Below are 17,988 nucleotides of genomic sequence, written 5' to 3'. Positions count from 1 at the left end.
TAACCTTGTCTTAGAGGTGCTCTTAGAGGTGCTCAAATTTCATTAGCCGATAGCAGCCATGTTTTTTGAGATACGCCAATGTACTCATAGACATGCATGGTACCTTGGACCAAGACACTGCATACCAATTTTCAAGTCAATCGGACTAGCGGTCGGGTGGTTATAGCCATTTTCATGTTTTTTTCGTGTTATAGCGCCACCAAGTGTTCAATCGTCGCGATTTTTTTATCGTGACCAAAAACTCAGCCCATACACATGTGTACCAAGTTTGGTAAAGATATCTAATTTTTTTCTTGAGTTATAGCCATTTTAGTAAAATAGGCTCCTCCCACAACATTCGTTTTCCGCCCCTTTGCGACCGTGAATCAAAATTTCTACTTTTTTTCAATAATTATTGATATTCAGATTCCAGAGAACATTTCTGCACTGGTTTGGTTCCGATCGGGCAAAAATCCAGGGACTAGTTCGCAAAAGTAGTTTTTTGACATAATTCAAAATGGCGGAAAATCTATTATGACGGAAATGAAATCGGAGATATACGTTTTGTTCGTCAGGGACTCACCTTTCCAATGATATAAGACAATTGAGTGTACGACATACGGTTTAGGAGTTATGAGCAGTTTCGCGCAATTGATTGCTATAGCGCCACCTATAGGCCAATCTGGCTCATAATTTGATAACCTCTCCTCGATTTTTGTACTACCATCTGACAAAGTTTCAAAGCTCCAGCACTTACGGTTTGGGCTGCACGATGCGTTTTATGGCAGAATAATAATAATAATAATAATAATAATAAAAATCAGCACAAATACAATAGGTGTTCAGCACTTCGTGCTTGAACCCCTAATAAAAATCAATACAATTACAATAGGGTTTCAGCACTTCGTGCTTGAACCCCTAATAATAATAATTAAAGCTGCAAGCAGCATTTAGCGGGGTTCAAGCCTTTAAGGCCTTTAAGCACACAAGCATCAAAATACATTAAGTTTTATTTAGCAAGATTTTAAACACTGAAATAATAGATGGAAAACTCAAATTACAGGCAATATAGGCAATTTACCATAGGAAACATATGGTTTTTAACAGTTATAGCGCCACCTATGGTCCGATCTCTATAAAGCTTTGTATGCTTGTTAAGGATCTAATGTCACACATGCCCACCAATTTTCCTGAAGTTTTGAGTTTTCCTTTAAGATTTATAGGCTATTGAGTGTGTTTTGCTATGTCCCTCTTCTAAATCACCCTGCTATAGCCATTCAAATGCAAAAGTTGAACTTTTTTTTGATAATTAATGATCTAGAGAGTCTAGAGAATTGTCCTAGACTGGTTTGGGTCAGATCGGGCAAAAAACCAGGGACTAGTTTGCAAAAGTAGGTTTTTAACATAATTGCAAATATTTAATGAACAATTTGATTGACAGCAATGGTTCTAGAGGCAAAGTTGTTCAATATGAGGAGATCTATAAAATGATATGCATATTTTGTGGATGTGTGCAACACCACGTGATTACAGAGCCATACAACTCGTTAGCGCCAACTAGTGGCTGATTTCTTTCAAAATTCTTATAGACCTCTAGGGCCATGAGTCAAACATGCCCATTGAGTTTCGTTCTGATCGGCCTCTGTTAACCTTGTCTAATAGGTGCTCAAATTTAATTGGCTGTGGCGGCCATGTTTTTTGAGATACGCCAATGTCCTTATAGACATACATGGGACCTTGGACCAAGACACTGCATACCAATTTCCAAGTCAATCGGACTAGCGGTCGGGTGGTTATAGCCCTTTTCCTGTTTTTTTCGTGTTATAGCGCCACCAAGTGTTCAATCGTCGCGATTTTTATATCGAGACCGAGGAATGAGCCCATAAACATGTGTACCAAGTTTGGTGAAGATATCTTATTTTGTTCTTGAGTTATAGCCATTTTAGTAAAATAGGCTCCACCCACAACATTCGTTTTCCACCCCTTAGCAACCGTGAATATAAATTTCGACGTTTTTTTGATAATTATTGATAATCTGACTCCAGACAACATTTTGACACTGGTTTGGTTCCGATCCGGCAAAAAACCTAGGACTAGTTTGCAAAAGTAGTTTTTTGACAAAATGCAAAATGGCGGAAAATCTATCATGGCGGAAATGAAATCGGAGATATACGTTTTGTTCGTCATGGACTCACCTTTCCAATGATATAAGACACTTGAGTCTACGACATACGGTTTAGGAGTTATGAGCCATTTCGCGCTTTTGATTGCTGTAGCGCCACCTATTGGCCAATCGGGTTCATTCTCTGACAACATTAGCCTCGATTTTTGTACTACCATCTGATAAAGTTTCAAGTCCCTAGCATTTACGCTTTGGTCTGCACGATCACAGTTTAAATATGATTGAACAATATTAGTTTAGAGGATAAGCCAATGAGTGGTCTTCTGCTGCCATCTGGTGGCAATTTTAGGTAATACGCCATAATATATTTGAAATAAATTAATTAGACAAAATGTGATTGTAAATATTGTAATAGTGACTTTATAATGTCTAAATAGGAATTATAGAACATGATAAGTAAATAGTATGACAAAATGACAATTTAAGCCCAGCAGGTGGCAGCAGAGAACCACTCATTGGCTCATTTTCATTTTAAATGTCTGTTTTTCATTTAATGGGCACATTTTCCAAGTTAATGTCTTCAAACGTGCTTAACTCACATGCACATTTTGTTGGAGATATAGATATTTGAAATAAATGATGGGTAACAAACAGCTTATTCCAGGTTTTCCCCTTTAAAACATATTTTCAGGTATTATTTTAATTGTAATTTAATAATTATTGTAAAAACATTAATCAAATGAACAAATTAATTGATAAACATTGACAAAATGTCATTTGCAACATTTATTATAATGATTTTATAAAGTTTAAATATGAATTTAAACTTTATGAACCAATGAGTGGTCTTCTGCTGCCATCTGGTGGCAATTTTAGGTAATACGTTTTTAACATAATTGTGAATAAATAAATAAATAACAATTTGATTGACAGTATTGGTTCTTGAGGCAAAGTTGTTCAGTATGAGGAGATCTATCATAATTTCTGCATACTATGTGGATGTTTTTTACCCCACCTGATTACAGAGATGGAAAATACCATTTACAGCCAATACAGGCAATTCACCATAGGGAATACATGGTTTTCAAAGCTTTTTAACAGTTATAGCGCCACCTATGGTCCGATCTCCATGAAACTTTGCATGCTTCTTCAACATGTTATGTCACATATACATAACAATTTTCGTGAAGTTTTGAGTTTTCCTTTAGGATTTATAGGCTTTTGAGTGTATTTAGCTACGCCCCTCTTCTAAATGACCCTGTTATAGCCATCCAAATGCAAAAGTTCAACTTTTTTTCAATAATTATTGATCTAGAGAGTCCAGAGAATTGTCCTAGACTGGTTTGATTCTGATCGGGCAAAAATCCAGGGACTAGTTCGCAAAAGTAGGTTTTAAACATAATCACAAATATTTAATGAACAATTTGATTGACAGCAATAGTTCATGAGGCAAAGTTGTTCAGTATGAGGAGATCTATCAAATGATATGCATATTTCGGGGATGTGTGCAACACCACGTGATTACAGAGCCTCAAAACTCGTTAGCGCCAACTAGTGGCCGATTTCTTTCAAAATTCTTACAGACCTCTAAGACCATGAGTCAAACATGCCTATTGAGTTTCGTTCCGATCGGCCTCTGTTAACCTTGTCTAATAGGTGCTCAAATTTAATTGGCTGTGGCGGCCATGTTTTTTGAGATACGCCAATTTCCTCATAGACATATATGCTACCTTGGACCAAGACACTGCATACCAATTTTCAAGTCAATTGGACTAATGGTCAGGTGGTCATAGCCTTTTTCATGTTATTTTCATGTTATAGCGCCACCAAGTGGCCAATCGTCGCGATTGTTTTATCGTGACCAAAGACTGAGCCCATACATATGTGTACCAAATTTGGTGAAGATATCTTATTTTGATCTAGAGTTATAGCCTTTTTAGTAAAATAGGCTCCGCCCTGAACATCAATTTTAAGCCCCCTAACAACCGTGAATCCAAATTATGACTTTTTTTCAATGATTATTAATATTCAGACTCCAGAGAATATTTTGGCACTGGTTTGGTTCTGATCGGACAAAAAACCTAGGACTAGTTCACAAAAGTAGTTTTTTGACAAAATTCAAAATGGCGGAAAAATTTGCATACCGGAAATGGAATCGGAGATATACGTTTTTTATGTCAGGTATTCAGCTTTCCAATGATATAAGACACTTGAGTCTACGACATACGGTTTAGGAGTTATGAGCAGTTTCGCGCAATTGATTGCTATAGCGCCACCTATAGGCCAATCGGGGTCATAATTTGATAACCTCTCCTCGATTTTTGTACTACCTATTGGCCAAGTTTCAAGTCTCTAGCCCTTACAGTTTGGTCTGCACGATGCGTTTTAGGTCTGAATAATAATAATAATAATAACAAGCAGCATTTAGCGGGGTTCAAGCCTTTAAGGCCTTTAAGCACACAAGCATCAAAAGACATTAAGTTTTATTTAGCAAGATTTTAAACGCTGAAATAATAGATGGAAAATTCAATTTACAGGCAATTCACCATAGGAAACATGGTTTTAAAAGGTTTTTAACAGTTATAGCGCCACCTATGGTCCGATCTCTATAAAACGTTTAATGCTTGTTAAGGATCTAATGTCACATATGGCCACCAATTTTCGTGAAGTTTTGAGCTTTCCCTTAGAATTTATAGGCTTTAGAGTGTTTTTTGCCACGCCTCTTTTCGAAATGACCCTGTTATAGCCATCCAAATGCAAAAGTTAAACTTTTTTTTGATAATTATTGATCTAGAGAGTCCAGAGAATTGTCCTAGACTGGTTTGGTTCCGATCGGGCAAAAAAACAGGGACTTATTTGCAAAAGTAGGTTTTTAACATAATCACGAATATTTAATGAACGATTTGATTGACAGCAATGTTTCTAGAGACAAAGTTGTTCAGTATGAGGAGATCTATCAAATTATATCAATATTGTGGGAATATGTGAAACATCACGTGATTAAAGAGCCATAAAACTAATTGGCGCCTACTAGTGGCCAAATTCTTAAAAAATTATTACAGACCTCTAGGACCCTGAGTCAAACATGCTCGCCAACTTTTGTTCCGATCGGCCTCTGTTAACCTTGTCTAATAAGTGCTCACATTTCATTGGCCAATGGCGGCCATGTTTTTTGAGCTACGCCAATTTCCTTTATAGACATGCGTGGTACCTTGGACCAAGACACTGCATACCAACTTTCAAGTCAATCGGACTGGCAGTCGGGTGGTTATAGCCCTTTTCATGTTTTTTTATGTTATAGCGCCACCAAGTGTTCAATCCTCACAATTCTTTTTACCTTGACCAAAGACTCATCCCATACACAAGTGTACCAAGTTTGGTGAAGATATCTCATTTCGTTCCTGAGTTATAGCCCTTTTAGTAAAATAGGCTCTGTAACAGGCTTCAAACCAGTTGTTCCATTATGCATGGTTACACACACACACACACACACACACACACACACACACACACACAATGTTTTTGAGATATGTTATTGTGAAAATATCTTTTAATGGTCTATGAGCATGTCACATTTTTTTGTGAAATGCACCACGTTCTAGTATTATTTACTATGATTAACCATGTATCTATAACCATAGATCAATATTAGAGTGTAGTACAATAAAATGAACAGCGGGGGGCAGCAAAAGACCACATATTGGTCATTATTTTCATATGAACTCTGTCATTTTCACCTTTTTAACTGTTATAGAGGCAAATATTGTCCTATCTGTCTGAAAATTGTCATGCTTGTTTGGAGGCATATTACACATGTTCTGACTTGTTTTTAAGAATATTTGAGCATTCATTGAATAGATATAGGCATTTGGGGACACTTGGTCAAGGCCAGACACACACACACTTTTTTAATGCTATGGTCTATAATCATTTCACATAGCTCTTTGTAACTATTAATCAGATTTTTAAAAATGTATTCAGAAACATAGGACTACACACACACATTTTGTTGTAGTTACAGACATTTGAACTTTATGATGTTGCAGTAAACAAAATGTTTCCTGCAAGTCTCCTTCAAGATTCACATTTCTCAATGTGACAATTGTCAATAGTAATACTTAATAGATTAATTTTAACTAAATGTGATAGCAAATGTTAAAATAGTGATTTATTTAAAGCTGAAAATGACTTGTATATCAATATTAGAGTGTAGTACAATAAAATGAACAGCGGGGGGCAGCAAACGACCACTTATTGGCTTAATATACCATTATTTTCATAATTTTCAGCTTTTTAACTGTTATAGAGGCAAATATGGTCCTATCTGTCTGAAAATTTTCATGCTTGTTTAGAGGCATAGTACACATGTTCTGACTTGTTTTTAAGAATATCTGAGCATTCATTGAATAGATATAGGCATTTGGGGACACTTGGTCAAGGCCACATCTTGAAATAACCCAGTTATAGCCATTCAGATGCAAAAGTTTAACTTTTTTTAAAAATAATTATTGCTCTAAAGAGTCCAGAGAATTGTACTGCCCTGGGTTGGTTCTGATCAGGTTGAAAAATCTATGACTAGTTTGCAAAAGTAGGTTATTAACATAATTGTGAATGTTTAAATAACGATTTGATTGACAGTATTAGTTCTTGAGGCAAAGTTGTTCAGTATGAGGAGATCTATCATAATTTATGCATATTATGTGGATGTTTTTAACCCCACCTGATTACAGAGATGGAGAATACCATTTACAGCCAATACAGGCATTTCACCATAGGAATACATGGTTTTCAAAGCTTTTTAACAGTTATAGCGCCACCTATGGTCCGATCTCCATGAAACTTTGCATGCTTTTTCAGCATGTTATGTTACATATACATAATAATTTTCGTGAAGTTTTGAGTTTTCCTTTAGGATTTATATGCTTTTGAGTGTATTTTGCTACGCCCCTCTTCTAAATGACCCTGTTATAGGCATTCAAATGCAAAAGTTCAACTTTTTTTTGATAATTATTGATCTAGAGAGTCCAGAGAATTGTCCTAGACTGGTTTGTTTCCGATCAGACAAAAATCCAGAGACTAGTTCGCAAAAGTAGGTTTTAAACATAATCGCAAATATTTAATGAACGCTTTGATTGACAGCAATGCTTTTAGAGGAAAAGTTGTTCAGTATGAGGAGCCCTATCATATGATGTGTATATTTGGTTGATGTGTGCAACACCACGTGATTACAGAGCCAAAAAACTCGTTAGCGCCAACTAGTGGCCGATTTCTTTCAAAATTTTTACAGACCTCTAAGTCCATGAGTCAAACATGCCCACCGAGTTTCATTCCGATCAGCCTCCGTTAACCTTGTCTTAGAGGTGCTCAAACTTCATTGGCCAATAGCAGCCATGTTTTTTGAGATACGCCAATGTCCTCATAGACATACATGGTACCTTGGACCAAGACACTGCATACCAATTTTCAAGTCAATCGGACTAGCGGTCGGGTCGTTATAGCCATTTTCATGTTTTTTTCGTGTTATAGCGCCACCAAGTGTTCAATCGTCGCGATTCTTTTATCGTGACCCAAGACTCAGTCCATACACATGTGAACAAAGTTTGGTAAAGATATCTCATTTTGTTCTTGAGTTATAGTCATTTTAGTAAAATAGGCTCCTCCCACAACGTTCGTTTTCCGCCCCTTAGCGATCGTGAATAGAAATTTCAACTTTTTTTCAATAATTATTGATATTCAGACTCCAGAGAACATTTCTGCACTGGTTTGGTTCCGATCGGGCAAAAATCCAGGGACTAGTTCGCAAAAGTAGTTTTTTAACAAAATTCAAAATGGCGGAAAATCTATAATGGCGGAAATGAAATCGGAGATATACATTTTTTACGTCAGGTATTCAGCTTTCCAATGATATAAGACACTTGAGTCTACGACATACGGTTTAGGAGTTATGAGCAGTTTTGCGCAATTGATTGCTATAGCGCCACCTATAGGCCAATCTGGCTCATAATTTGATAACCTCTCCTCGATTTTTGTACTACCATCTGACAAAGTTTCAAAGCTCCAGCTTCTACGGTTTGGGCTGCATGATGCGTTTTAGCGGAGAATAATAATAATAATAATAATAATTAAAGCTGCGAGCAGCATTTAGCGGGGTTCAAGCCTTTAAGGCCTTTAAGCACACAAGCATCAAAAGACATTAAGTTTTATTTAGCAAGATTTTAAACACTGAAATAATAGATGGAAAACTCAAATTACAGGCAATATAGGCAATTTACCATAGGAAACATATGGTTTTTAACAATTATAGCGCCATCTATGGTCCGATCTCTATAAAGCTTTGTATGCTTGTTAAGGATCTAATGTCACACATGCCCACCAATTTTCGGGAAGTTTTGAGTTTTCCCTTAGAATTTATAGGCTATTGAGTGTGTTTTGCTACGTCCCTCTTCTAAATCACCCTGTTATAGTCATCTAAATGTAAAAGTTGAACTTTTTTTTGATAATTATTGATCTAGAGAGTCCAGAGAATTGTCCTAGACTGGTTTGGTTCCGATCGGGCAAAAAACCAGGGACTAGTTTGCAAAAGTAGGTTTTTAACATTATTGCAAATATTTAATGAACAATTTGATTGACAGCAATGGTTCTAGAGGCAAAGTTGTTCAATATGAGGAGATCTATCAATTGATATGCATATTTTGTGGATGTGTGCAACACCACGTTATTACAGAGCCATAGAACTCGTTAGCGCCAACTAGTGGCCGATTTCTTTCAAAATTCTTACATACCTCTAGGGCCATGAGTCAAACATACCCATTGAGTTTCGTTCTGATCGGCCTCCGTTAACCTTGTCTAATAGGTGCTCATATTTAATTGGCTGTGGCGGCCATGTTTTTTGAGATACGCCAATGTCCTCATAGACATAGATGGTACCTTGGACCAAGACACTGCATACCAATTTTCAAGTCAATCGGACTAGCGGTCGGGTGGTTATAGCCATTTTCATGTTTTTTTCGTGTTATAGCGCCACCAAGTGTTCAATCGTCGCGATTTTTTTATCATGACCACAAATTGAGGTCTTACACATGTGTACCAAGTTTGATGATGATATCTCATTTTGTTCTTGAGTTATAGCCATTTTAGTAAAATAGGCTCCTCCCACAACAATCGTTTTCCGCCCCTTAGCGACCGTGAATAGAAATTTCAACTTTTTTTCAATAATTATTGATAATCAGACTCCAGAGAACATTTCTGCACTGGTTTGGTTCCGATCAATCAAAAAACCTAGGACTAGTTTGAAAAAGTAGTTTTTTGACAAAATTCAAAATGGCGGAAAATCTATCATGGCGGAAATGAAATCGGAGATATACGTTGTGTTCGTCATAGACTCACCTTTCCAATGATATAAGACACTTGAGTCTACGACATAGGGTTTAGGAGTTATGAGCCATTTCGCGCTTTTGATTGCTGTAGCGCCACCTATTGGCCAATCGGGTTCATTCTCTGACAACATTAGCCTCGATTTTTGTACCACCATCTGATAAAGTTTCAAGTCTCTAGCATTTACGCTTTGGTCTGCACGATCACAGTTTAAATATGATTGAACAATATTAGTTTAGAGGATAAGCCAATGAGTGGTCTTCTGCTGCCATCTGGTGGCAATTTTAGGTAATACGCCATAATATATTTGAAATAAATTAATTTGACAAAATATAATTGTAAATATTGTAATAGTGACTTTATAATGTCTAAATAGGAATTGTAGAACATGATAAGTAAATAGTATGACAAAATGACCATTTAAGCCCAGCAGGTGGCAGCAGAGAACCACTCATTGGCTCATTTTCATTTTAAATGTCTGTTTTTCATTTAATGGGCACATTTCCAAGTTAATGTCTTCAAACATGCTTAGCTCAAATGTACATTTTGTTGGAGATATAGATATTTGAAATAAATGATGGGTAACAAATAGCTTATTCCAGGTTTTCCCCTTTAAAATATATTTTCAGGCATTATTTTAATTGTAATTTAATAATTATTGTAAAAACATTAATCAAATGAACAAATTAATTGATAAACATTGACAAAATGTCATTTGCAACATTTATTATAATGATTTTATAAAGTTTAAATATGCTTAGTAAGCAGAATGAACCAATGAGTGGTCTTCTGCTGCCATCTGGTGGCAATTTTAGGTAATAAGTTTTTAACATAATTGTGAATAAATAAATAACAATTTGATTGACAGTATTGGTTCTTGAGGCAAAGTTGTTCAGTATGAGGAGATCTATCATAATTTCTGCATATTATGTGGATGTTTTTTACCCCACCTGATTACAGAGATGGAAAATACCATTTACAGCCAATACAGGCAATTCACCATAGGGAATACATGGTTTTCCAAGCTTTTTAACAGTTATAGCGCCACCTATGGTCCGATCTCCATGAAACTCTGCATGCTTCTTCAGCATTTTATGTCACATATACATAACAAGTTTCGTGAAGTTTTGAGTTTTCCTTTAGGATTTATAGGCTTTTGAGTGTATTTAGCTACGCCCCTCTTCTAAATGACCCTGTTATAGCCATCTAAATGCAAAAGTTCAACTTTTTTTCGATAATTATTGATCTAGAGAGTCCAGAGAATTGTTCTAGACTAGTTTGGTTCCAATCGGGCAAAAATCCAGGGACTAGTTTGAAAAAGTAGTTTTTAAACATAATTGCAAATATTGAATGAACGGTTTGATTGACAGATATGCTTCTAGAGGCAAAGTTGTTCAGCATGAGGAGACCTATCATATGATATGTATATTTGGTTGATGTGTGCAACACCACGTGATTACAGAGCCATAAAACTCGTTAGCGCCAACTAGTGGCCGATTTCTTTCAAAATTCTTACAGACCTCTAGGGCCGTGAGTCAAAGATGCCCACCAAGTTTCATTCCGATCGGCCTCCGTTAACCTTGTCTTAGAGGTGCTCAAATTTCATTAGCCGATAGCAGCCATGTTTTTTGAGATACGCCAATGCCCTCATAGACATATATGGGACCTTGGACCAAGACACTGCATACCAATTTTCAAGTCAATCGGACTAGCGGTCGGGTGGTTATAGCCATTTTCATGTTTTTTTCGTGTTATAGCGCCACCAAGTGTTCAATCGTCGCGATTTTTTTATCGTGACCAAAAACTCAGCCCATACACATGTGTACCAAGTTTGGTAAAGATATCTAATTTTTTTCTTGAGTTATAGCCATTTTAGTAAAATAGGCTCCTCCCACAACATTCGTTTTCCGCCCCTTTGCGACCGTGAATCGAAATTTCTACTTTTTTTCAATAATTATTGATATTCAGATTCCAGAGAACATTTCTGCACTGGTTTGGTTCCGATCGGGCAAAAATCCAGGGACTAGTTCGCAAAAGTAGTTTTTTGACAAAATTCAAAATGGCGGAAAATCTATTATGACGGAAATGAAATCGGAGATATACGTTTTGTTCGTCAGGGACTCACCTTTCCAATGATATAAGACAATTGAGTCTACGACATACGGTTTAGGAGTTATGAGCAGTTTCGCGCAATTGATTGCTATAGCGCCACCTATAGGCCAATCTGGCTCATAATTTGATAACCTCTCCTCGATTTTTGTACTACCATCTGACAAAGTTTCAAAGCTCCAGCACTTACGGTTTGGGCTGCACGATGCGTTTTATGGCAGAATAATAATAATAATAATAATAATAATAAAAATCAGCACAAATACAATAGGTGTTCAGCACTTCGTGCTTGAACCCCTAATAATAAAAATCAATACAATTACAATAGGGTTTCAGCACTTCGTGCTTGAACCCCTAATAATAAAAATCAATACAATTACAATAGGGTTTCAGCACTTCGTGCTTGAACCCCTAATAAAAATCAGCACAAATACAATAGGGTTTCAGCACTTCGTGCTTGAACCCCTAATAACAAACAAAAATACAGCCTTTATTCAACAATTTCATTCTAGCCTGTGCCAGTCTCCTACGCAGTTAACATTGTAAACATTGCAGCGTTTTTGAGTTCTGCGGCAGCCGATGCTGTTCATGTGAGCACCACGAGATGCACTGCATTTACTGCGCAGGAGACTTTTTACTACTTTCTTTACTAAACCAAAAGGGTTAATTATATTGCTGTCTATGGAGGGATCGGAGATCTATCAGTGTCACATGGTGTCTTGGTGTTGGTTCATGTTCATTGTTCTTGGTTCTGTTTTCAGTTTATCATGTTCATGGTTATGTTTGAGTTTGTCATGTTCAGTCTTGTCATGCACTTCCTGGTCTTGTCATGTGATTCCCATGCCCTCATGTGGTCTTGTGTCTTGTCCTGTCATTGGTTCATTGTCTCATCACTGTTCACAGGTGTCACTTGTCTTGTCATTAGTCTGTGTGTGTATTTAAGCCCTCATGTTTGCCATGTGTCTTTGTCTGTTATTGATGTTGTAACCTGTTGGTGGTGAGTTTTCTAGTCAAGTCTGTTTTGTTTAGTCATGTTTGTCACAGCCAAGTTTTGTTTGTTGTTTTGCCAAGGTTTTGATTTATGTTAAGCTTTATGTTGAATAAAATAACTGCACTTGGGTCCAACAACTTGCCTCCAGTGGATCTATATGTTACAGAATAACAGACCTACAAAATGGACCCAGCAGTTGTATCCTTGCTTCGTCTACGCCAGGGAAACCAAGCCATAGAGAACTATGTGGAGGAGTTTTGTGGACTTTGCTACCAGGTGAACTTTAATGATGTTGCCCTCAAGGGTATTTTCTTAAATGGACTTAATGACCTTTTAAGGTATTTGATGCCAGAGAGCAATTCTCCAGGAACTCTAGCTGGATATATTGACTATGCACTTCAGTTGAGTGGCTCATCTTTTACTGTGGGAACGGTGGATGAGGAGCTCCACGTTCCCACAGTACTCTCCACCCCAGTGAGCCCAGCCCACGTCCATGCTCCAGCCCACGTCCATGCTCCAGCCCACGTCCATGCTCCAGCCCACGTCCATGCTCCAGCCCACGTCCATGCTCCAGCCCACGTCCATGCTCCAGCCCACGTCCATGCTCCAGCCCACGTCCATGCTCCAGCCCACGTCCATGCTCCAGCCCACGTCCAGGCTCCAGCCCACGTCCAGGCTCCAGCCCACGTCCAGGCTCCAGCCCACGTCCAGGCTCCAGCCCACGTCCAGGCTCCAGCCCACGTCCAGGCTCCAGCCCACGTCCAGGCTCCAGCCCACGTCCAGGCTCCAGCCCACGTCCAGGCTCCAGCCCACGTCCAGGCTCCAGCCCACGTCCCCGTCCAGGCTCCAGCCCACGTCCCCGTCCAGGCTCCAGCCCACGTCCCCGTCCAGGCTCCAGCCCACGGCCCCGTCCAGGCTCCAGCCCACGGCCCCGCTGTCCCACCCAAGAAAATTTTGGGGGGGGGCAGGGGGTACATGGAGGCCATGAAGGCCACGCCTCTGTGGGCCCCTGAACCGCCATTACCGCCATGGCCTGATGAACTGCCGTTGCCGCCATGGCCTCCCACGCCTGAGGGTCCAGGTCCGCCCACGCCACAGGGTCCAGGTCCGCCCACGCCACAGGGTCCAGGTCCGCCCACGCCACAGGGTCCAGGTCCGCCCACGCCACAGGGTCCAGGTCCGCCCACGCCACAGGGTCCAGGTCCGCCCACGCCACAGGGTCCAGGTCCGCCCACGCCACAGGGTCCAGGTCCGCCCACGCCACAGGGTCCAGGTCCGCCCACGCTCCCAGGCCCGGCCGTGTCATGTCTGGGTCCGGTGCCCCTGCACGGGCCTGGCCCCCCATCCCTCCCCCAAGACCGCCCCCCAAGACTTTTTGTTAAGACTCTTTGTTAGGTTATTGATGTGTTGGTGTTGTTTGGGCGTCAGGGGCCGCCCATAGAGGGGGGGATCTGTCACATGGTGTCTTGGTGTTGGTTCATGTTCATTGTTCTTGGTTCTGTTTTCAGTTTATCATGTTCATGGTTATGTTTGAGTTTGTCATGTTCAGTCTTGTCATGCACTTCCTGGTCTTGTCATGTGATTCCCATGCCCTCATGTGGTCTTGTGTCTTGTCCTGTCATTGGTTCATTGTCTCATCACTGTTCACAGGTGTCACTTGTCTTGTCATTAGTCTGTGTGTGTATTTAAGCCCTCATGTTTGCCATGTGTCTTTGTCTGTTATTGATGTTGTAACCTGTTGGTGGTGAGTTTTCTAGTCAAGTCTGTTTTGTTTAGTCATGTTTGTCACAGCCAAGTTTTGTTTGTTGTTTTGCCAAGGTTTTGATTTATGTTAAGCTTTATGTTGAATAAAATAACTGCACTTGGGTCCAACAACTTGCCTCCAGTGGATCTATATGTTACAATCAGATTTCATCAAAAATATCTTCACTTGTGTTCCAAAGATGAACAAAGGTTTTATGGTTTGGAAAGACATGAGGGTGAGGAATTAATGATAGAATTTTCATTTTTGGGGGAACTAACTCTTTAAAGGTGCAGTAAGCAATTGTTGAATTACGCTGTTGAAAAGTGAATCAGATCAAGCACCAAAAACACACTTGTAGCCAATCCGCAGTAAGGGTCAAATCTTGGTGCTTCAGTGGTTCTTCAGCAGTTCTTTAAATGACTGAAGTGCTATATAGCACCAAAAGTGGTTGTCCTATGATTACGAACCAAGAACCACTTTTAGTGCCATATAGTATATAGCACCATGTTTTTTAGAGTGTATAGAAAGAGAAAAAGGCCAGGGGAATAACTTGGGAAAAAGTAGGCCCGGCGTTAATTTTGGAGAAGCTTTCCAGCGCTGGAGAGACCTTAAGGTGTGGGAAGGCCTGAAAACAGTCACAGATGTTATTTTGTTTCTTCTCGATACGTGAGTAACGTTGGTTTTGCTGTGTTTCACAGAACTAAGATATCCTGTATTTTGCTTGGATACAGTATGTAGGGAAATGTTTTCAATACTCAGGATGACAACAGGTGGACTCCAGTCAGAGCTGCACACAACTGATAATAGTAATACACATCCTGATGAAAGTCCTACCTGATCCACTGTTCACAAGAAAAGCCCAACGACCAGCAACGTTGACATTAGTCGTGAGCTTGAGGTTTGGGATGTAGCTGCCATTAGTTGCATAATGAATTAGATAATAGTCAGTGGAGTTTATGGTGTCATATCCAGCCTAATAAAACAATATACAAATGTTATGTAGCTTTTCATACAGAGCCAGTATATAATGTTACTTCAATCCTGTGATGTTTGTCTTACCTCCACGTAATCATTTATCACAGCACAATCACCATAATTCATCAGAATGAAAGAAAAACCACTGCCTGAAATTAAAACCACTTGAAAGGTGATTGCCTGAAAAGAAAAGAAACAACATCATGATTCATAGTCTACACAGTCTGTGACCTTGTATCTGAAAAGAAAAGAAGACATTATTTACCGGTGCTGAGTGAAGATTAAATACATTCATATCTGATGTTTGAACATAGTCCCATGTTGCAACAAAGACCCAGGAAGCAGTGAAGCCCCTCTGTGGGAAATACTTGTTTATATCCTGAGTGGCGCGGGTGAGCACACTTCCATTAGTGTACTCCTGATACGAGTATTTGCCCAATCCAAAGTCATCAAGGTCAGTCCAGAGCGCAGCAATGAAATCTTCAGTTGCATATTTGGGAATGTAGTAAGGCAGAGATTCTGGTAAAGGTTGCTTGAACGTAAGAAGTCCGTTATAATTAACCTAAAAATAAAAGACACAAGTTCAGGATGAAATAGTTTATCACAACATCTGCATTCATATTTAGTCTGGTATTGGAACCGGATTCTCACATATGTGTTGTTGTACGTGCGGCCGAAGAACACAAATGGAGTGGAGAAGGCAACATTTACAAAGGTTTCACCACCATTTTCAAAATGTTCTGTGTCTCCTGCCGCTGAGCCGAATGGATAGAATATCACTGGTCCTGCCGGGAGAATGAACACAAAAAATACAAAATGGTTACATTTGACTCTGATTTATGAGGCTCATTTTTCTTTATTTCGTGTGAGGACTGACTGTGATTAGTAGAAGAATGATGATGGCCTCTGGTGGCCAACTTTTGATGTGACAGCAAAATATTTAATCACTACATCAATTAAAAAATCTGTCAAATCTAAAAGTAGATATCCAATCGTACTGTATGGTTTTAATTTTCACCTGAGAGATCAGAAGACTTAAATCATAAGTCATGACTTCCTGTGTCACTGGGCTCTAATTATGAGTTGACATGCAAGGTAAATTCTTATAGACGTACATCATTATGAGAAAGACCCGAAAATACAGCGATGATGTTTGACAGAATTCCATTGAATTGCATAAATAAGGAAGTGGCATAAGAAGTTAGCTCAACAGTTGAAAATCCTCATTAGTGCTATCAGGGCAATAATTAAGAATCTACATAACTTCTATGGTTTGCCAAAAAAAGCATTTGCTGTCATCAAACTACAAACTCCTGTTTGCCAAACATTACAGGAGCCATCTACTATAAATGATCCCTGATCTATGGTTCAGATGAGACCAGAATAGTGTTTTTTGAAAAACAAACACCAGAGCTGGCTTTGACACTCACATGAGATCACAGCAATGTAAAAAGACAGTGATCCAATTCTCGATGTAAAAATTCTTTTGGATATATGTTACAATAGGGAATAAAAGACTATCGCAACATCTGCACAGACATATGATTAGTCTTTCATCACTCACAACATTATTAACAGTAGGGCTGTGTACGGAATAATATGGACAGAATATTCATATTGCAATTTTTTTTTAATGAATATTGCAATTGCGATTTTATTTGCGATTTTGGCCATTGTTTTTGCTGCGCTGCCGCTGAGTGAGCTCTGATTGGGTAACATCTTAAACATGCGCACAAGAACGTTGTAGTATTCTGAATTACAATATAAATAAATAAATAAAAGCGCAGCCTTGTGCGGTTTAGAAATAGCATATGCTCAAATTGATTGTTTTGCGATTGTGATTAATTGCACAGCCCTAATTAACAGACGCTGTGGTGTTTGGCATGTGCTGTTTTCTGTAAGAAGAAACACATACCAACACCATTAAAGGGTTAGTTCACCCAAAAATTAAAATTCTGTCATTAATTACTCACCCTCATGTCGTTCGAGACCCGTAAGACCTCCGTTCATATTCGGAACACAAATGAAGATATTTTAGTTGAAAGCTGATGGCTGAGAAAGGCTTCAGATAGGCCTCCATTGGCATTCAGTACATTTACTCTCCCAAGACGCATAAAAGGCACTTAAAACGTCGTTACAAAGTCCATCTTACCACAGTGACTCTACAATAATTTTACGATGCGACGACAATAGTTTTTGTGCGCAAAAAAAAATCTAAATAACACCTTTATCCAACTTGTTCTTGTCTTCCGTGTGTGCCTCCACGACGCATGCGCGAGAATATGACCCAGAAGCGATTTGTTTACAAGCAGAGGAAGACGCGCGTGTCTAAGCTGTTGGATTCTACATTGATCGTGCTTTAGGTCTCGGCGTAGTTCTCAAAATCGGACTAAAGTGTGCAGTTCATGGATTCCCGAATGCTGGCGCTACGTCATATTCTCGCGCATGCGTCGTGGAGGCACGCACGGAAGACAATAACAAATTGGATAAAGGTGTTATTTAGATTTTTTTTTGCGCACAAAAACTATTGTCGTCGCATCGTAAAATTATTGTAGAGCCACTGTGGTGAGATGGACTTTGTAACGACGTTTTAAGTGCCTTTTATGGGGGGGGGGGGTACCATAATTTGAATATACTACCGGGTTTCTACTGATACAAAGCTTAATGCTAATCGCTGAAGTAACCCTTTAATGT

The 17,988-nt window shown here is 39.1% G+C and overlaps 1 protein-coding gene across 1 annotated transcript in view; it reads right to left on the bottom strand.

Annotated features, from left to right (window-relative positions):
- Positions 1-17,530, bottom strand: part of LOC307144076 (uncharacterized protein) — a 57,294-nt gene extending 39,764 nt beyond the window's left edge. Inside the window, exons 1-5 of the mRNA XM_079846063.1 lie at positions 17,268-17,530; positions 15,946-16,079; positions 15,560-15,856; positions 15,379-15,474; positions 15,154-15,292 (exon numbers count right to left, since the gene is read on the bottom strand). Coding sequence (XP_079702189.1) covers positions 15,154-15,292; positions 15,379-15,474; positions 15,560-15,856; positions 15,946-16,079; positions 17,268-17,304 — 703 coding nt within the window. The 5' untranslated portion in view covers positions 17,305-17,530. The remainder of the gene's footprint in view (positions 1-15,153; positions 15,293-15,378; positions 15,475-15,559; positions 15,857-15,945; positions 16,080-17,267) is intronic.
- Positions 17,531-17,988: the final 458 nt, after the last annotated feature.

The sequence above is a fragment of the Gobio gobio genome, assembly GCF_949357685.1.
Source record: "Gobio gobio genome assembly, chromosome: 20".
NCBI lineage: Eukaryota > Metazoa > Chordata > Actinopteri > Cypriniformes > Gobionidae > Gobio > Gobio gobio.
This window is presented reverse-complemented; position numbering and strand designations above follow the sequence as displayed.